The sequence below is a fragment of the Nematolebias whitei genome, chromosome 5 (assembly GCF_014905685.2).
Source record: "Nematolebias whitei isolate Nwh7 chromosome 5, NemWhi1, whole genome shotgun sequence".
Lineage (NCBI taxonomy): Eukaryota > Metazoa > Chordata > Actinopteri > Cyprinodontiformes > Rivulidae > Nematolebias > Nematolebias whitei.
Window position 1 is genome coordinate 45540172 of NC_056502.1, and position 22234 is coordinate 45562405.

The 22234-nt window shown below is 43.1% G+C and overlaps 1 protein-coding gene across 1 annotated transcript in view; it reads right to left on the reverse strand.

Moving 5' to 3' along the window:
* Window positions 1-15526: 15526 nt before the first annotated feature.
* The window catches only part of LOC119410419, a 73037-nt gene continuing 66329 nt past the window's right edge, over window positions 15527-22234 (reverse strand). Inside the window, exons 4-6 of the mRNA XM_037677331.1 lie at window positions 17339-17830; window positions 16401-16778; window positions 15527-15631 (exon numbers count right to left, since the gene is read on the reverse strand). Of these exons, the coding sequence (XP_037533259.1) occupies window positions 15527-15631; window positions 16401-16778; window positions 17339-17830 (975 nt within the window). The remainder of the gene's footprint in view (window positions 15632-16400; window positions 16779-17338; window positions 17831-22234) is intronic.

Consider the following 22234-nt stretch of genomic DNA (forward strand, 5'->3'; position numbering starts at 1 on the left):
TAAAAAAAAAAAAAAAAAAAAAAAAAAAAAACTACACTAGATAATCACTAGAATAAATATTTCATAATAATGGTGTGGAGAGGATGGCTGTAAGGGGAGAAGGGCGGCCATCTAAAAAAAACAAAAAAAAAAAACTGATTCTACCTTACTGCCTTCCCTGCCTGCTTTAAACCCATGTGTTTTCCATTGTAGTATAGATTTTTACAATAAAGATGTATTAAAAATATCTTCACTTTTATTATTTGCAGATATGCACAAGGTTCATGTTAAAATTGCAAAACATCACACTGTGCTGTAATCTTTGAAACTGCTTTTACAATAAGCTACAGACTTGAATGAAATGTTGTCCTTAAATTTTAAAGGTTTGTCTTTCATTAAATTTAAAAACATAAATGTATTACTTAATAATCTCAAAAAGTTAAGTCTGGTCCTCTGGACATTCAAAAAACAAAACAAAAAAAAAAAAACAACATTTATTGTTTATTAATTATAAAATTTATTTTTCTTTTGTTTTGTTTTGTGAATGTCCAGAGAACCAGACTTAACTTTTTAGATTTTTCTACCTGAATTATTGAGAATGCATCACGATATTACTTAATAGTCAGTTGGTCTGCAAACACCATGGGGTCCTCCTAGAAGAGTTGAAGAGGTGGCTGCTGATGTCTGTGCCTCCCTGGTAAAGCTGCTGCCCCCGCAACCCGGAAGCAGAAGATGATGGATGGATGGATGGATGGATGGATGGATGGTGAAGCAGGAGACCATCAAACACAGCAGGAGTGCTCAGTTCAGGTGAACACCTGCCTGTTTGCTTTAGATCAGCTGTTCAAATCTCTGCAGGTTCAAATAAAAGTGCACCAGGGCTTTCAGCTGAGTCTCTCGGGCCACAGTTGTACGGCTGATAAATGATAACTGATAACTGTCCTTTCTGAATTTTTGACTGTTTTTGTCTCACTTCATCCTAGAACCCAAAAATTTATAGCATAACAGTTGAGCAGATTCTGGTCATCTTTTCTTAGGATTCATTAAAGATCAAATGCAATTGGAAATTTTTCTCAACTTCCAGTATGAATTTAAACAAACACTATATGCACTTAACATTGTAAAATTTGTTTAGGAAATTTAATGTTCAAGGACACAACTTAAGAAAAAAATTGTTTAATAGGAAAAGTAAAAAGTGAAAAATGTACAAAAATAAAATACTGCATCCAACTAACGATTGTCTATCGGTCGATCCCTTGTCTCACCAGCTTCATCCAGAAGAAGACACAAGTGTTGTTCCTGCTGTGTCCGGTTCAGTTCTTCATGTTCATTCAGTGATGGAATAAGACTTTTCTTTACTGGACTCTTTTCTCTTGCCTACAAAGCAGAAAAAGGTGGTTGATTCAAGCTACATACTGTTTTTGAATAAATGCATAAAACAAAGAAAGGTGCAGCTAACAGCTATAATAGCTATATTAATAATAAGAAACTGATAAAATAAGAAAATGAAAAATAAATTGATTTAAAAAAATTGAAAATAATATGACAATGGATATATGAATCAGAAAGTATTATACAGATACAGATATTCTTTATTGTCATTCCCACCACATGTGGTACATGTGGTGGATCAAAATTATGTACACAGGGTCCCAGTTACATCCAACAATAACATGTAAAAGAAAAACAGTAATAAGATCTAAGATATGAACTAAGAAAAACATCAACAAAAAATATGCTAAGCGCTAATAGCATAAAAAAGTTGGTTACGTACTGTAACCCCAGATTCTATGAGCATAGGCATAGCCCTTTAAGGCTGTCGCTGGTGGGTTTTATCCCGTCATACAACGCATCACACTGAAAAATTTAGTCCACGCCCACCCGGTCCGTATAAATTACGTTAAGAGCAGGTAATCAGCTCCCAAACACCTTTTTCTTCAGCCATTTAGGAGCCAGTGAGGCCCGACGATTAAAGGGCTATGCCTATACTCATAGAATCTGGAGTTACAGTACGTAACCAACGTTCTATTTCGTATAGGCTTCGCCCTTTAAGGCTGTCGCTGGTGGGTTAAGGGCGAAGCAGATGTAGTCCTCGCCTCACTGGGTCCACTCGAACGCTATACGAAGCGGCAGCTTGCCCAAAAACGTCTTGTCACTCAGCTCTCCATGTGCGTAATTACGTGTTGCGTAATTATGCGTACCATGCACAGACACGTGCTGTGTAGCGATGCGTTCTGAGTGCATGAACGCCCCGGAAAAGCTTCCAACGGGGAAAGGAAGATGCTGAAAAAAGGCTGTGAACCAAAAAGATTCACAGCTGATCAACATGAACAGATTAATAATAACAAGTGAACTGATTATTAATCAAATGAACTGATTGGTAACAATGGTCATGAACTGATTAGTGACAATAGAACAAGAACAACAGTTACAACTTGTGACTGATAACAACATCTCACACTGTAACTGTATGCAGTCAGATGTGGGTTTAAACGAGGTTCCATGAAACAACAATATTTATTCTGTTAAAACACTAAGGACAGAATGTGTCATGGAACGAGCCGTCACATCACCTAGCTAAAAGCAAATAAATGAGCAGAGTGTTGACCACGCGGCCGCAGTGCAAATATCCTGCATTGTCATACCATTATGCAAAGCAGTCAAAGATGCAATACCCCTGGTCGAGTGTGCCCTGAGGTTATCAGGAGGCTTTAAATCTGATGCTCTGTAGGCTTCAGAAATGGCCTCACACAGCCAGAGTGACAGGCGCTGAGTGGATAACGGGCAACCTGCAGATGCATCTCTATAATGCACAAAAAAATGTTGAGTCTGGTGCATTGCGGCCGTGCGTGCTATGTAGCACGTCAACGTTCGCACAGGACAGAGAAGATGGAAAGATGATTCTTCTTCTGATTTGTGAGGGGAGGGAAAAAGCCCTCCAATGGTATCGCTCTTGATTTAAAAGAGCTTGTGATGTTTTTAGGCATGAACGCTAGGTTAGGTCTCAGATCAGCTGAGCTGCCGTCAGCCTGAATTCTGAGACATGACAGAGTGACAGAGAGGGCAGATAAAACACTCACCCTCTTAGCGGATGTTAAAGCCAACAGCAGGGCTGTTTTAAGAGACAATAATTTAATTGGAACCTGATTCAGTGGTTCAAATGGAGCTTTGATCAGGGCTCGCATAACCAGCGTTAAATCTCACTGTGGAGCAAGTGGGCATGAAACAGGCCTGCACCTCTGTACACCTTTCAAAAAATGCTTCATCAGTGGATGATTAAAAGCTGTTCTGTCCCCGAAACCTTTGTGACAGGAAGAGATGGCTGCAGCGTACGTTTTAATCGTGGTGAACGCCAGATTTCTGTCTAGCAGCTGCTGCAGAAAGGACAGCACGCTACCAAGTGGACATGAGGTGGCCTCTACACCTTTCTCTGTACACCAGCACTGAAAAGCTGTCCACTTTGATGTGTACAGTGCTGTGGTAGATGTAGCACATGAATCCTGGATCGTACACACTACATCTTGAGAGACACCCATCCTCTCTAAGTGGATCCACTCAGCGGCCAGACCCAAAGGTGCTGGCCTATTTCTGGGTAACTCCTGATCGCTCCTCCCGCCTGGAGGAGAGCGTCCTCCCTCCACAGCAGTTTCCACGGGCGCCCCGATAAAAGGCGTTGTAGAACTGGGAACCATGGTGCGTTCACGCGCTCGGGAGCCACCAGGAGAGCTGTTAATCCCTCCTCCTAAACTCGGTTCAGAAACCGTAATATCAGAGGAAGTGGGGTGGAACGCATAAAGAAGCGTTTTGGGCCATGGGCTGTGAGCAAACGCGTCCACCCCTAGCGGTGGTTCGTCCCGCGGGCTCAGTGAGAACCATAGTTGACACTGAGTGTTCTCTCGTGTCGCAAACAGGTACACAGCCGCTTTGCCAAATTTCTGCCACGTCTGAGCCATCAGATTGGGGTGGAGGGTCTAGTCCTCGTGACGCGGACCGGCCCTGGACATCACATTTGTCCCTTTGTTCAGAACACCGGGGATGTACACTGCTCTGATGGAGAACAGATTTTGGTGTGCCCAACACAGCAATTGTCTCGCAATGTGTAATATTTGGGCTGAGCGCACACACCCCTGCCGGTTTATGTATGCAGCAGTAACCTTGTTGTCTGTGTGAATCAAAACAATTTGATTCTTGGTGTTACCTGTTGTTTTGTCTGTACAGCACTTTGGTTGGCCTTGTAGCTGTTTTAAGTGCTTTATAAATAAAGTGGTATGGTATGGTATGGTATGGTATGGTATGGTATGGTATGGTATGATTCCGCAGCACAAAGGCAAAGTGTTGAATCACATTCAGAACCGTGTGACATTCCAGAACGTTTATATGAGCTGTTGTGTGAGGTGGCCACAGCGCCCCTACAGCTCGGGATAGGCATGCCCCCCCCAACCTGACAGCGACACGTCGGTGAAGACCGACACGTGTGACGTAGGTCTGCTGACGGGGACTCCCTCCTATAGAACCAGGGGTTTTTCCCAGTGTCAGAGGTCTGTTCTCATGGAGGGAGGTACAGTGATCATCCATCTCTTTTGATTTACCGGATCCACATGCAGACGAGCTAACCATCTCTGGAGGCGTCGCATGTGGCGTAAGCCCAGCGGAACCACTGTGTGAGCTGACAACATCGTTCCTAACAGCTTCATGATGGAAATGGCTGTTACCACTCTGCCAGGCCTTACGTGGCGGAGCTGGTCTTTTAGAGTTTCGATTCTCATCTGTGATAAACAAGCCCTCATGGTGGTCGAGTTTAGCTCCACTCCCAGATAAACGATCGTCTGGGCCGGGAGAATCAAGCTTTTTTTCCAATTTATGTCGAAGCCCAGATTTAGCAGGTGTGACGTCAGCAACTGGGTCTACGCCGCTGCTTCCTGTCTGGAGCGCGACAGCAGCAACAAGTCGTCTATGTATGGTATGGTATGGTATAAAGTTTATTCATTTTAAAAAAGTACAAAACAATTCCATAACAATATAAAAAAAAGATACAAAAGATTTAAAATGAAAGGCAGCAGAAAGAAGAAAAAAATCTTATTATATCTGCCCCTTTTTTCAAACAATTATTTCAATCATAATAATTTTCAAGTAACGGAACAAAATGAATAACTCTTTCTAATTTTTCTAATTCTAATACAAAAAACACACTAAGCTACTTCATATATATATTTTTAACAATCCAGTTTTGATCTTTTTCTTAAATGTACACATTGACTTGTCATTTTTAACATCACTCTCTAGACCATTCCACAATCCAAGTCCTTGGATTGAGGTAGACCTTCCCTTCAGACTAGTTCTGAATTTTGGTTTGACAAATATCTCTATCCCCTTAAGATTATAACAACTTTGTCTTTTAACAAAATTTCTTTGAATATTTAACGGTAATGTGTTATTTTGAGCCCTATACATAACTGATAAAATACTATAATCTACCAAATCTTGGAACTTCAATAACTTCAGTTGATAAAATAATGTGCTTGATGGGTGACTGTAATGCTTTCTGGTGATAAGTCTTATAGCTCTTTTCTGTAAAATAAAAATAGGTTTGGTAAATGTTTTACACGCTTTCCCCCAAACATCAATGCAATAGATTAAATGTGGAACAATGATTGTGTTATACAACATGTACAAAGCTTCATCATTTAATAATTCCCTGACTTTGTATAGTACTGCAATAGATTTAACTATTTTTGTTCTTACCGAATTTATGTGATTTTTCCATGTTAGCTGTTCATCAATGATTACACCCAAAAATTTCATCTCATTAACTCTACAAATCTCAACACCCTCTATTTTAAATGGATCATCAACAGTTCTCTTTTTGTTACTAAATATCATGTATTTAGTTTTATCTAAATTTAATGATAATTTATTAAGTTTAAACCAAGTTTGTATTTTATCAAATTCTGTCTTCATCAATTCCAACATCCGTTTTACATCTTTACCCAAACAGAAAAATGTGGTGTCATCTGCAAAAAGGACACATTTGAGGAGTCCTGATACATTCACTAAGTCATTCACATATAAAATAAATAACTTGGTTCAAGTACAGAGCCTTGAGGAACTCCACAAGTGATATTGCAGAGGTCAGATCTTACACCATTTATTTGTACAAACTGTTTCCTATCTTTTAAATAGCTAGATACCCAGTGTAATGCTGGTCCTCTTATATCATATTTATTTAATTTTTCCAAGGAGAATAATGTGGTCAATAGTATCAAATGCTTTTTTTAAATCAACAAAAATACTAACACAATATTGTTTTTGATCGACAGCAGTAGTTATTTGTTCTATTAATTCCGTGAGAGCCATTGATGTAGAGTTTTTTTTGCTCTAAACCCATACTGACTACTACTTAGAATGTTTTGTTTAGTAATAAATTTATCTAATCTGGTCACAAATAGTTTTTCTAGAATTTTTGAGAACTGTGGTAATAAGGATATTGGTCTATAATTATTGAACACACATTTATCAACATTTTTAAAGAGAGGAACTACCTTAGCTACTTTCATATTGTCTGGAAATATTCCTTTTGAAAATGATAAATTACAAATATATGTAAACGGCTCGATAACATAACTCATTATGTCCTTTACAAACATCATATCCATGTCCACCCAGTCTTTTGATCTCTTATCTGTAAGATTAGTTACAACATTCATTATTTCTTCTTTGTCTGTTCCATTAAGAAAAATACTGTTGTCACAACCTATAACTGAATGGTTCACATTATTGTCTACTTTTGGTATTTTAGCTGCAAGGCTTGATCCAACGTTAACAAAATAATGATTAAATCAATTTACAATTTCATTTTCATCATGGATTTCATTGTCATCCTTCAAAAAATATTGTGAAATACCTGTTTTTGCTTTATGACTTTTCAGAACACTATTTATTACTCGCCATGTAGCTTTCATATCACCATTACTTTTATTTAATAAATCACTATAATATTCCTTCTTCATCCATCCATCCATTTTCTTTACCCGTTTATTCCATTTTGGGTCACGGGGGTCGCTGGTGCCCATGTCCAGCAATCACTGTGCGAGGGGCGGGGTACACCCTGGACGGGTCGCAAGTCCATCACAGGGCCACATAGAGACAAACGAGACAAACAACCATTCATTCTCTCACTCACACCTAGGGACAATTTAGAGTTACCAATCAGCCTAACTTGCATGTTTTTGGTCTGTGGGGGGAAACCGGAGTACCCGGAGAAAACCCACGCATGCACGGAGAAAACATGCAAACTCAACCCAGAAAGGCCCCTGGACCGGGGTTTGAACCAGGGACCTGCTCGCTGAGAGGCAGCAGCTCTACCAGTTGCGCCACCGTGCTGCCCATATTCCTTCTTGTGTTTCCTTATAATTGCTACTAATTTATTTTTATACTTCTTATATTTCTCTTTAGCCTCTTGTGTTTTCAATTTCAAGAAACATGTATACAAATAATTCTTTTTTTACAAGCATTTCTCAACCCGTTCGTCCTCCATGGTTGATCAACAACATTTCTCTTTGTATATTTATTTTGCACACAATTCTTTTCATACAGAGCTCCTAAAATATTCATAAACTCATCATATGATCTGTTCACATCATCAACATACACGTCTTTCCAGCTTTGTTTATGTAAATCATCTTTTAATTTGTCCATTGCTTTTTTTTATGTGTTTATTGTTTTTTTCTTAATTGTAATTTCTTTTGTAATGCCAAAAATTATTTTTATAAATCATGAAAACTGGTAAGTGATCATGCATGTTCTCTCCGTGCATGCGTGGGTTTCCTCCGGGTGCTACGGTTTCCTCCCACAGACCAAAAACATGCATGTTAGGCTGATTGGTAACTCTAAATTGTCCCTAGGTGTGAGTGAGAGACTGAATGTTTGTTTGTCTCGTTTGTCTCTGTGGCCCTGTGATGGACTTGCGACCTGTCCAGGGTGTACCCCGCCCCTCGCACAGTGATTGCTGGACATGGGCACCAGCGACCCCCGTGACCCAAAATGGAATAAACGGGTAAAGATAATGGATGGATGGATGGATGGATGGTAAGTGATCACTCAAATCACTCATTAAAATACCTCCCATCACATCCCCATTTGTTACATTTGTGAAAATATTATCGATTATTGTAGAACTATGAGTTGTAATTCTTGTTGGTTTTGATATTAACGGATAAAGATTTAAACTATACAATGAATTTGTAAATGTACTGATGTTATTTGAATCTGTTTTATTTCCTAGGTCAATATTAAAGTCTCCACACAAAAAAAATGTTTTTATTAAAACTCTTGTCCAATAGTTGTATGATTTTATCGGTGAATATTTCTATATTTGATCCTGGAGATCAATATACACAACTTATCAAAATGTTTTTATATTCTTGTTTATTATTTCTATTGTTATTATCTCCATGATATTATCAACAATTATTGACATTTCATTAATTAACTTACATTTTATTTCATTTTTAACAAATAGAGCCACTCCACCACCTCTTTTGTTGCTTCTGTTCACATGATATAATTCATACCCTTCCATGTGAACATTAGTTGTGTTTTCATCGTTGAGCCATGTCTCTGACAGTGCTATTATTGTAAAAGTTCTGTTTAGCTGTTTTGAATAATCTGTTATTTTGGATATATTTGCATTTATACTTCTACTGTTACAGTCAGTAATAGAGAGACCTCCATTTGTCATATTGATGTCATTAAACTGTTCTTCATTGTAATATTCACAGTCTTTTATTACAGGGAAAAAATTTGTATCAATCACATCTTCAACATTGTATATTTTAAGTCTTCGTATGTTGCCATGTTTTAATGTATTTGTTCATTTTATATTTTGTTTATTTCTTAGTGTTTAATATATTTATTAATTTTCCACATAGAAACAAATAAAAACAACATACATACAAGGAAAAAAAACAAACAACAAAGAACCCCTCCCCCCTCCCAGCACCCCTCCCCCCAGTAAATACTGTCCCCTACAAGGTATGTCACAAAAACAATTAAAACAGTTCAAACATCATTATCAAGATTTATGGGTCTACGTTCAGCCAAAATCCTAAAAGCGTGTTATTCCTGGACCTGTGTCGAGGGTTCATTGAAAAAAGTAATAAAAGATTTCCAAGTTTTATAAAATCTATTTTCAGAGCCCTTCATCACACACCTGATTTTCTCTAGTTTTAGATTAATTAGTACCTCCTTTATCCAGCTTGACACTGTGGGTGGAGCAGCATCTTTCCACCTAAGAAGAATTAAACGACGTGCCAGAAGAGTTGAAAAAGCGATTACCTTCCCTCCTCCCGTAGGTAAACTTAATCCTTCAGGAGTAATCCCAAATATCAGCATAAATGGGTTCGGGGTAATATGGACTGCTAAAACAGCTGAGAGTGCTTCACAGATACCAGCCCAGTATATCTGTATCTTGGGGCAACTCCAAAACATATGCACTAATGTGGCTTCCTCTGACCTACATCTGTCACATATAGGGTCAATTTGAGGGTAAATTTTAGCCAGTTTAGATTTATCCAAATGTGCCCGGTGTACCACTTTGAACTGAATAAGAGAGTGCCTCGCACACATTGAAGATGAGTGAATTTTCCTCAAAACATCAGCCCAAACTGCTTCACTCATTGTAATTTGAAGGTCCTGCTCCCAGGATTGTTTAATTATGACAGAGGATTGGGAATCTAAATGAGAGATCAGCTTTATCAAAGAAGTAACTGCTTTAGTTTTTGTTGGATCAAAAGACATCAGCTCATCGATTACATTATCAAGAGGTTTGTCAGGAAATTTTGGAGTGGATGAGGCAATAAAATGCCTAATCTGTAAATATCTGAAAAAGTGTGAGGTTGGCAAATCATATTTATTAGACAGTTGCAGAAAAGAGGCAAACTTGTTTTCAACAAAAAGATCTTTAAAATTTTTTAAACCTTTACTTCGCCACCCACTAAAAGTAGCATCCTGCAGTGAAGGAGGAAAAAAATTATCAGAAGCAATTGGACTAGAAAAATTTAACTGATGAAGGCCAAAATGTTTCCTAAATTGTGAGTAAATTTTGAGGGAGTTATAGACTACACGGTTAGAAGAAATACGATTTAGAGGTAAGGGTAAGGATCCGCCGATCAAAGTTGGCAGAGATAAAGGGGAGCAGAGGGACTTTTCCATCTCCACCCAAATGGGACCCCCATCTTTGGAACTATAATACACCCAAAAGGACATACAATACAAATTACTTGCCCAATAGTAGTGTCGAATATTAGGAAGAGCCAGACCCCCATCTTGCTTTGACTTTTGCAGGTGGGCTCTTTTTAGACGAGGCTTTTTACCATTCCAGATATAAGTCAAAATGGCTGAATCTAGCTTTTTAAAATAAGCCCCCGGAATGAAAACAGGGAGACACTGAAAGAGGTAAATAAATTTAGGGAGTACTGACATCTTGATTGTATTTACCTTGCCTATTAGAGAGAGGGGGAGGGCCGCCCACTTAGTTAAATCCTGCTGGACATCAATAAGCAATTTATCAAAGTTATTTTTGTAAAGATCTTCAAATGTCTTTGTTATCGTAATGCCCAGATAAACAAAACTATGAGTAGCTATCTCAAAAGGTGTATTATTTGTGATATAGTCTAGGGATTTGGAATTCAAAGACATAAGTTTGCTCTTATGCATGTTTACTTTATACCCAGAAATTTCTCCAAACTGAGAGAGGAGTGTCGATATGTGAGGGATAGTCAGTTCTGGCTCAGACACATACAACAAAAGGTCGTCAGCATAAAGAGAAAGTTTATGCTCCACCCTACCCCTGGTAATACCCTTAATATTGCTCTGTGTCCTTATAGCCAGAGCCAACGGCTCAATGGCCAAAACAAAAAGTAAAGGACTAAGTGGGCAGCCCTGCCGGGTCCCGCGGAACAAGCTAAATGGTTTAGAATAGAAGTTATTTGTCAAAATCATGGCTGATGGCGAGAAATACAATAGCTTAACCCACGATATAAATGTCCTGCCAAAACCAAATCTCTCCAAAGTTTCAAACATATAGGTCCATTCCACTCTATCAAAAGCCTTTTCTGCATCCAGGGAGAGAAGGCATTCAGAGTCATTTTGACTAGGGGTATGCATGATATTCAATAAACGACGTATATTATAAAAAGAGCGTCTGTTTTTGACAAATCCTGTCTGGTCTGGAGATATGACACTCGGTAAAATTCGCTCCAAGCGGCAGGCTAACACTTTTGCCAATATTTTGTAATCACTATTCAGTAATGATATCGGCCTGTAAGATGAACATTCTGTGGGGTTTTTATCTTTTTTAAGCAATAGTGTTATACAGGCTTGATTCAAGGTAGAAGGAAGGGATCCTCTACCAAAGGAGTGTCTAAACATATTTGCCAAAATTGGAGCCAGTTGTTTAGAAAATGCTGCATAAAACTCATTTGGCAGGCCATCTGGACCAGGTGATTTTTTGGGTTGTAATAATTTGATTGCCTCTACAATCTCCTGCTCTGAAATAGGTGAATCCAGAGAGGATACTTGATCAGGGCTTAGGTTGGGGATAGGCAAGTGTCCAAAAAAGTTCTGCAAAAGATTAGTATTACAGCTGTTATCAGAGCTATATAATTTATTATAATAACATTGAAAGGCCTTATTTATTCCTTGCTGGTCTGTGATAATGCTGCCATCCTGAGCTGTTATCCCACCAATTGTCATTTTGGCTCTTGCTCCCCTAAGTTGTCTTGCCAGAACCTCCCCAGCTTTATCACTATGTTCATATGAATAACTTCTATTTTTCAGCAGTAAATATTCTATTGGTTGAGATGTAATTAAATTATGTTCTGCACAGAGCCTACAGCGTTCTTTATACAACTGTTGGGATGGAGCTTGTGCATTTCTGCTGTCCAAGTCTGCGATTTGACTCTCGAGTTCGATTTGCTTGGACATAGAGTCCCTTTTCTTCTTAGCCACAAAGGATATTATCTGACCTCTTATATATGCCTTGAAGGCTTCCCAGACAGTAGAAATTGAAACATCTGGGGTCATATTAATTTCTAAAAAAAGGGAGATCTGGTTCGACATAAATTTAACAAAGTTCTCATCAGACAACAGGAGGGAGTTGAACCGCCAGTACTTTCTTTGGGCCCCTACTTCAGGTATCCTAAATTCAATTGAGAGAGGAGCATGGTCAGACACCACTATGGGTTGATATTCACAGTTCTGCACGTATGATGTTAGTTTATTATCAATAAAGAAATAATCAATCCTGCTGTAGCTCCCATGGGCATGGGAAAAAAAAGAGTATTGTCTGTCCTGAGGGTGCAAAAGACGCCAAAGATCTGATATACCATAATCTGAAAGAAAGGACTTTATATACGTTACCGATTTGGATACAATATAGCCCGGCTTAACCGAAGACCTGTCCAGCACAGGGTCAAGACATAAGTTGAAATCCCCTCCCATAATCAGCGGATGAGTATCTAAATTCGGGAGCAGCCTAAAGAGACGAGAAAAAAATTGAGGATCATCAAAATTTGGAGCATAAACATTAGCTAATGTCACATTCACATTATAAAGTTTTCCAGTTACAATAATATATCTTCCATTAGGATCAGCAACCACCACTGCAGGTGTAAATGATATATTTTTATTAATAAGTATTGCAACTCCTCTGGCTTTACCCTGAAAAGTTGAATGAAAAAGCTGCCCCACCCACCCACACTTTAAACGAATACTATCTCGGTTATTGAGATGAGTTTCTTGAAGGAACATAATTCCTGCACCTAAATTTTTCATATGTGTGAGGGCCTTTTTCCTTTTAATGGGATGATTCAGACCCTTAACATTCCAGGTAATCATTTTAAAGTTGCCTGCCATATTACTCATAATAAAAAAGAAAAAACAGAACAGAGAATGTCAAGGTATCAGGCAAATAAAGAAATACATCCTGGCTGAGCGAAAAGAAAAACATCATTTTAACAGTGACAGTAAACCCCCCACTTCCCACCCCACCCCTTCCCAATAACCCCCTGGTGAAAATAGCTGCTGGAACAAACAGCACACCTAACTTCTCTAAATGTAACACCTCTATGCTACTACTACCTAAATAAATCTTCTCCCCCTCCTCGCCTTACAGGTAATATTAAACACAAATAAAACCACCAAGCCAAAGTAAAATCTTGTCATTAATAATAAAAAAAAATAGAAAAATGAAAAAAATTGGGCATACACCGAACAGCCCATAACAAAAATAATGTCTATTACTTACTGAGGTGAAAATAGACCAGTTGCAACAACCTCAATAATTAAACGTTTATACATTATCTGAATCCGTTCTGTAGCTCTGCACCTCCAGAGCCATCAGTCAGGCAGAACTGTTAAAAGTTTGGATGAACTTTTCAGCATCAGACACGGAGCCAAATGTTGTGCGGGTACCGTCTGTGTTAGTAATCCGAAGTCTTGCTGGGAACATCAGCGCTGGTTTTAGACCCAGTTTATACAAGGATGACATCACCGACCTGTATTCTTTCCTTTGTTTGGCCACATCTGGAGAGTAGTCATCATACATCCTGAATGAGTTGTTTTCATACTCCAAGTTCCTTCTTTTCTGGGCTTCACGAATCGCCAGCTCCTTGTGTTGATATCGGTGGAAGCAAATTATGACAGGCCGAGGCCTGCCTTTAGGGCCCGTTTTGGGTATCAGGCTGCGATGGGCCCGGTCCAGCTCCGGCGCCGAGGGGAAGATATCATGTCCGAAAACATTCCACAGTAACTGGGAAAAGAACTTGCTTGGTTGTGGTCCTTCGATGTCCTCGGGCAGGCCAATAAGACGAACGTTACTCCTCCTGCTTCTCCCCTCCAGCTCAGTTAGCTTAGCCTTGAGTTGACCATTATCGGACCTGAGCCCCTCGCAGCATTTCTCAACTTCTTCCAAACGCACATGAAGTGACTCGGCGTTGTCCTCAAGTGAAGTCAAGCGCTCGTCATGATTTCTGACAACCTCCTGGAGTCCATCCAACTTCTCGTTCACTTCTTTGAAGTCCTTTTTAAGTTCGGAGATCAGCGCTAGCTTGTGGTCAGCTAACGCGGCTATCAAATCCGCTTTGCTAATCTGAGGCTCAGATTCAGCTTTTTCACCCGTTTTAGACATTTTGGGCGGCATTGCTACACAAAGTGTGACAAGTTCTAATAATTTAACCAAAGTTCACTTGTTAAATTGGCTCAGTAGGTATTTAAATGAAAAGTTTGTGGGAGAGCAAAGATTCTGCTTCCTACTCCATAATCGCCCCCTAGAGGTCCCCCTATTTTGTTTATTTCTTGTTTGTGAAGTTATGTCAATGATTTATCATCTATCATCTCCTGAGCTCATTTTAGTCTTTCCAGATCCTTCAGGTCTTTTATTATTTTAGCCTGAGATCTTTCCTGTATTTTGATCCAAATGTTTCCATTTCTTGTCCAAGTTGATGCTATTTTTTCTGTTTTTTCAACAACCTTGCTTCACGTGCAATATTTCCATTTTTTTAGTTAGATGTTCGTTTATGTAAACATTTGTTCCCTTCAGTTTTTTTGCTTGCATTATTGCATTGTTTCTAGATTTTCTGCTAACGAACTTAATGACTATGGATGGCTTGGCTTTATCAAATTTGCTGGGCAGGGTGTGACAGATTGAAATGTCCTCATGTTCTATGTCAATGTCTTTGTTTTGTAAAAAAATCACCACTTGCTCCTCCAGAGTCTGTAGTTCTTCCTGTGGTGCGTCTTCTGTAGTGCTAGTACCAGCAACAACTCTTGCATATGTCCGGTTCCCAACTTCCAGTCCAGTGATCACCAAGTTGTCTATTTTTGTGTATTGTTCCATGTCGTCTATTTTTTGTTCTAGTTCAGCTATTTTCCTATCTTTATTAGTCATCAGTTCTTTCAATTGTCTCACTTCTTCAAACAGTCCTGTCAGTAATTCACATTTAGCTGATAATTTAGTCACATCAGCACTCAATTTAGTTAGTTCAGCATTCAAAAAGTTCAAAGATTTTTTAACTTCTTCCATATCTTCTGAATTATTTTCTGACACTTGTCTCCTATCTCTGTGTTTGCTCGGCATTACTCACGATACTTCTGGATTATTGGTCTTAACTCTCAGAAGCATAGGATCTAGCCAAGAGGTTCACAGGCTTATGTTGTTAGCCGAGGCCTAGCGAGGCCTAGCCAAGGCCTAGCGGCAACAACCCCCAGGTCCCACGTGGTCTCACGATTCACTCGGTCCAGCACCTCGCAGGCCCAAACAGCGACAGACCAGGTTCCGGTTGCAACAGCTCCCAGATCCGACAGTTGTAGTCTAGCTTCCTCGGCTTCAGCGGCTCGCAAGTCCAATCGGCAGCGGACCGGGTCTCCTCCGTAAACAGCTCGGCTTCAGCGGCTCGCAGGTCCAAACGGCGGCGGACCGGGTCTCCTCCGCAAACAGCTCGGCTTCAGCTGCTCAGCTTCAGAGGCTCGGCTTCAGAGGCTCGGCTCGGCTTCAGAGGCTCGGGCTCGGCTTCAGAGGCTCGGGCTCGGCCTCAGCGGCTCGCAGGTCCAAACGGTGGCAGACCGGGTCTCCTCCGGCAGCGAGATAGCGAGAATACTGTTATAAAAATTAGTTTTCCATCAGGAGCTCTCCGAGACGCAGCCTACATCATGGGAGCCATCTAGAATTTTCTATGTAAAACTATGTAAAACAAAATTCTCATCCCTGCTCTGTGTAACGGTTGCAGGGCCTTCTCCACACACTTTGAGAACGTACGAGGTGCGAGGGAATAACTGAACGGCAGCCTATTGTACTGATACTGAATCTCTTGAAAGGAGAAGCGCAGGACCTTTCTGTGCTTTGGGTTGATTGGTATGTGGAAGTAGGCGTCTTTCAGATTGATGGAGATAAACCAATCGTTTCTCTGAATGTTGTCTAACAGTTGTCTGTTTGTCAACATGTGAAACGGTCTGTCCACGATCGCCTTGTTGAAAACTGACAGGTCCAAAATGGGTCTCATTCCTCTGGTCCGTTTTGGAACCAGGAAACACCTCGTTTTGTGTGGAGGATGTATGAAGAGAAGCCACTGTGAGGTCATTCGAGCTGACAAACAGGCTAAAATCGGCGGTAGGCTGCCATGCAAGGCGCCATCCAGTCCCACCGGGAGCAACTCGGGGTTAAGTGTCTTGCCCAGGGACACAACGGCACATGGTGTGGGAAGTCGGGATTCGAACCTCCAACCTTCCGATCAGAGGTCGGCTGCCACTACCACTGCACCACGGCCGCCCATAGTTTACAGTTTACAGCCTTGACCGCCGTCATGCGTCGCGGAAGTGTGCTCCGCATGACCCAAGATGAGTCTTTCACGAAAGGGCTCTGAGCGCACCTCTGTGCCGCGCTCAGGCTGCGGGTTCACATTCATGTCGATGTGAACCGGCGCGTGTTGAGGAGAGGTGTGCGTGCCTTCATCAATGCGGCGCTGTTGGGGTGAATGCTGCCAGCGCCGCGGGAGCGTGCGTTTGACACCGCTGCGGTGAGAAGTGTGCAGCTCCTGCTGAGAGCGAGGTTTCCCACTGGACTCGTTCTGCGGTCTCACATTCATGCTGATGCGAGCCGACGTGTGCTGGGGGGAGGTGTGCGCGCATCCATCAATGTAGCGCCATTTTGGTGAGGACTGCTGGCATCGCGGGAGCGCATGTTTGACACAGCTGCGGTGAAAAGCGTGCAGCTCAGGCTGAGAGCGAGTTATCGCGCTGGACTCGTTCTGCGGACCACATTCACTTTCGACTGCTGTGTCATGTGAGCGTCTCGTGTTTATCTTTGAGCTGCAGTGATTTTGAAAAACCTGTTTTAAGGACACCGGCTCGTTTTGTGTGGAGGATGTGTGAAGAGAAGCCGCTGTGAGGTCATTCGAGCTGACAAACAGGCTAAAATCAGACACTTTAATCTTTGAATGATGTTCATGTTTTATTTCAAAAATTGTGTCATTATTACACACATCCTCCACAAACTGTCATTTTTTGAATCTTCTCCCCCGTGAGCCCTGCGGTTTGTTGTCCCAGGGCGCCTCCTGTTGGCGATCTCTGGGGAAACGCTGAACCACCGGTTGCCGGGATGAGGAGGGCTGTTCTCTGACGGGCGGTGCTGGCGGCGGAGCGGAGCTGGAGGATGCTGCTGCAGCTGTGGAATGTCACTGTTGTTGTCTTTGACCACGACGATCCTTCCAGGGGGCGGGATGAGGCGTGCAGCTTGATGAGATGGTGAACAGTCTCTGACACCTCCGGTGTACAGTCTCTGACACCTCCGGTACACAGTCTCTGACACCTCCTCCGACTTCTTCGATTTTTCGAGCATGGCCTTGAAATTGGTCCCCAACAGCGTGTCCATCGTGATGGGGCCCTCCATTAGGTCTTTATGCAGTTTCTCTGGCAGGGAGGGGTAGTGACGGAGCCAGGTGGACCTCTGAATCATTGTCATCCAAGCTGCGATCTGGAACAGGCAGACAGCAGAAGAGGTGCACAGGCTGAGGAAGATGTCAGATGCCTTACAGAGGGAGCTCTTCGTCACCTCAGGCAGATCTGCATTCTCCAGCCTCTTTGAAACGCTGTATGCCAACAGCGCCACATTGTTGTTTGCTGCGGCCACCTGGAATGCACACTGGTGAGCTTGATTGGAGAGGGATGTCACCGTCTGGTCATGCTTCCCGGGAGGGACAGGATGCTGGTTCAACCTGGACAACCTCAGTCTGAAAGCTTCCGCCAGACTCGGCTCCGGGGGGGTACTGAGGGAAAGTTCCACTCGGTAAACCCCTCCACTCTGGTGATGGGAGCGAAAGTGGAGACGGGCGCTCTCAATTTACCAGGTCTGGCTACAGCCTCGTTCCAGTAGGACATCACTGCTGGGAAACGAGGCCAGATGGGATCAGGACGGCGAGCCGATTTGGAGCCAAACCTTCCCGCTAGATCATCCGATCTGGGCAGGGAAGGAGAGGGACAGAAAGTCCCTTCGTGTCAGCAGCCTCCCGGATTATGCCAGGCAGCTCCGAAAGGAGGGCACCAGCTCCGAAAGGAGGGCACCGACGGCAGGGAGCGGTGTGGCCGTTGAGGCGAAAAGGCTTGGGGGGTGGGGGTCAATAGAGGCCCGCTGCGATGGAATCAGTCTGGCGTGTCACAACATGTTTTGTTTTGGGCCTGTGTGGAAAAGCCCAGAAGTTTCCAGGCTGAGATAATGAGGGACAGATGCTGGAGGAACACACAACCTTACACTTTCACACACCACACAAACACACATGCATATACACACACACAAAGACACATGCACTCACACACTGCATAAAACACACACATGCACGCACACACTCACACGCTCATACAACCAGCATACTCATATACGTACACACTCAAACATACACACACGCAAGTGGAAAGAATGTGGGGAGAAAAAAGTGAAGGAATAGTGCTCATTTCCCTCAGCTGAAGCTGTTATGCTTTAAAGTGAAAATATGATTTGTGTATTATAACCAAAAAACAAGTAAATAATCAAGTGATACTATAATCTTTGTGATTTAAATGTATTCTGTTTTAAGTTGTTCATAACATTGAAGAAATGAAGAAGGAGGAAAACTGTGTTCTCAGAAAATGTTTTTAGAAGCATTGTGTAAGTAAGAAGTTTTACAAGCAGAGAGTATTTCACAATGGCAAACCTTGAAAACAGCTCTAAGCAAAAAGCAAATCCTAATAAGGAAAATAAGAGAGAAAAACAACTCAGAGTGACTCAGGCATGTCCGGACAGAACCGGACCGAAATGAGTTACACCCAGATCTTAATATGTATAAGGAGTGATATGGCAATTCCCGTAGACATGTATGGAACCTGAGCCAGGTCCAGCCCTAAGAAGGTTGTATTAAGGCAGGTATTACAGTTGTATTACTACTGTATTAATTCCAGCTTTTCTTAAACCCTCATTCTCCGTCTGACATTTGGGGTCGGGGGCGGGTAGGCTGCCTGGTTGGGGTCTGGGCTGTGGGTGGGTATTGGGCCTTTGGGGGCGATTGGGGGTGGGGCTGGTGCTCTGGTTCTCCCTGGATTGTTTGGATCCTTTTTTCAGGGTTCCTGGTTCTGATGGCCAGCCCTTTGGCTGGGGGTGGCTGCCGGGTTCTGGCAGGAGGTCAGCTGTGGTTGTGTATGTGTGGTCATTAGTAGTGCATGGCGGCGGTCGGGGGCATGGCTTAACTTCGACGAAGTGCTGGCTGGTCGCCCTGATGTGACATTCACGGTGCGGGGTGCTGTGGGGGGGGGGGGGGGGGCAGGGGGGGCATGCCGGGGCTTCTCCGGGCCTGTGGTGTGGGGCTTTAGGGATGCATTGGTGCGCTGGGCCGGTCGTCTTCCTCAGCTGCTGCTCCTTGCTGCTCTGGCCCCCGGCCTGGGGTCGGCTTGTGGTCACTGTTGGGCAGGTGGGGCGCATGGACGGCCCGACAGACGCTCTGTCGGGCTGTCTCTGTGTGCCTGTTTGTCTCAGGTTGGGTTTTGGGTGGCCCCCCTCTCTTAGACCAGTTTTGGCCCCCCATTTGGTGGGTAGTGCACCCCCCCAGTGGTGGGTCCCCCTGCCGCCGGTGCATTGGCGGCTCTCAGCAGCTGGGGCTGGGTGGTGGGGTGTGTGCAGTCCCGCCCTAGTGGCTGCCTGCGGGAGCCTGGGTGCCCTGGCTCTGTCAGGCCTCTTTTGGGGGGTGGTATGACCTCGGGACTCGGGGCTTGGTGTCCATGGCCGGATCTACTCTGGAGGGGCAGGTTGACGGCGAGGCCTGTTGACTCGTCGCTACGGCCTCCTGGGGGTGTCTGCATTGTGGTTGCTGGGGATCACCCGGGGCTTCCCTTTGCTTCTCTCTCTGGGGGGTGCGGGTGTCCCTGTTGGGGGACTACCAGAGTTCCGGGCTTGGGGGCCACTGTGTGTCTGTGGTTCCGGGCTTCCCTGTGTTACCTTCATGTACTGCGGGGACGGGTTTATGGGTCACTACATCCACTATTGAACATTTTTATGAGAAACCTTATATTGATAAGCATGCTCACACAGGTGTTTAGATTCAGGTGTTTATCAGATACACACTCAGTTGGGTTGTGGTGGCCATCAAATATATATTGTATTGTACCAGAGAGTTCTGGTAAGATGGCGCCCATGTACATGGCTTGCAATCCACCTCTGCTGATGGTGTTCGGATTATTTTTGTTTTTTGCATTTCACATCTGTGACATCAACTCTCTGCTGGTATATGACTTACAACTACTTTTGGATCTTCGTTTTTCTGTCACTGAAGTCGCTTATTTTGACCATTATCAGCGTACCTCTGGACCCCCCCCCCCCCCCCCCCTGCTGGCGGACGTGCCAGCTTACCTCCGCTGCGTTCCTCACCTGCCTGCCCGGAGATCTCGCTTCAGACGCCGGGGAAAACGCGCTGGTCAGCTGGTGAAGCTGAAAGCTCTGCGCGTTGCATCTTCCTCTTCAGCTGGCGGTCATGGTCTCCTTTGTCAGCTTCCCACATGCCCGGACCAGGTAACCAGCGGGAGTTGTCAGCCGTTGCGCAGCCCGGACCGACCTGGAGGGGATGTTATTGAAAACCTGCGGCCATTAGCACATGCTAACTCCACCGCTACTGGCTCTACTTTGGACAATATCCAGATGTGTTTGGTCAACGCAAGATCTGTTACCAACAAAGCTTTTATCCTCAGGGATTACTTTCAAGAGCACGATCTGGACTTTCTGTGCATCACAGAGACTTGGATGTCTCCGGGTGAGTCTAGTGCCTTGACGGAATTACTGCCACCGAACAGTCTGTGTTTTAACGCCCCGCGGCCATCAGGCCAGTGCGGTGGTGGATTATTAACAATATTCAAATCAACTTTTGACTGTAAACAACTGCCCATCCCAGTTTCCCGCGCCAGCTTTGAGCTGAGTGTCTTTGAACTCGGACATTCATCTGCGACATTATTTGCAGTCGTCTACCGCCCACCTCGGTCTAAGGATTTCATAAATGAGTTTTCTGATTTCTTGGCTGAAATCATACCAAAATATGAGCATCTTTTCATTATTGGGGACTTTAATTTGCATGTGTGCTGTCCTGAGAAACCCTTGGTTAAGGACTTTTTAGATTTATTGGACTCATTTAATTTAACTCAGCATGTAAACGGTCCCACCCAAGAGCGTGGACATACACTGGACCTTGTTTTAACTCATGGTATGACTGTCAATAATCTTGTTATTGGTGATAATGTTTTTTCAGACCACATGCCAGTCCGGTTTGAGTTCACCCTCCCCCATCTAACTCCTAAGCCGCGCATTCCTGCACGTTGCACTCAGACCGTTAACCACTTCACTGCCGCACATTTCACAGATGTTTATAACTTTGAAATGATCATTCAGCCCCCAGTGTTTCTCACCACCACTGAGGAGCTGACATCCCAGTTCAACTCTGTCTGCTTAAAGACTCTGGATCATGTTGCACCTGTTAAAACCAAAAAATCAAAACTCAGAGCAGAACCATGGCTGAGTGATGTCACCAAGGCCGTTAGGCAGCAATGTAGGAGGGCGGAGCGAAAGTGGAGGAAAGACAGGTTGCAGGTCTCTTTCCAGATACTTAAAGAGAGTTGGCGCTGTTATCAGAAAACAGTAAAAGCTGCTAAATCAAAATTCTTCTCTGATATAATTACCTCAAACTCTCACAACCCACGTGTCCTCTTCTTCACCCTAAACTCTGTTCTCCACCTCACTGAACCATCACCTCTGGAAGCCTCGACTGAGCTGTGCGACAACTTCCTACATTTCTTTGTAGAAAAAATTGTGACCACTAGGGCTCTCATTTCCCCTCCAACTCATGACCCATCTATCCCACCTCAATCTGTAGCTCCTTTTGACCATTTTGACCCCATCACTCTATCTTCTCTAGAGCAGGTCATGTGCAGCTTGAAACCTTCTGGTTCCCCCTTTGATGTGGTCCCCCCTCGACTACTAAAGGAGGTTTTTCCTACTCTAGGTCCATCCATTCTTGCCATAGTAAACAGTAGTTTATCCACTGGCGTGGAGCCAAAATCTTTTAAACATGCTGCTGTCCAGCCTCTCCTGAAAAAAAAAAAAACCTTGACCCCTCAGTCGTTTCCAACTTCCGACCTGTCTCCAAACTCCGATTTGTTTCTAAAGTACTGGAGAAAATAGTCGAGTCCCAGTTGAAGT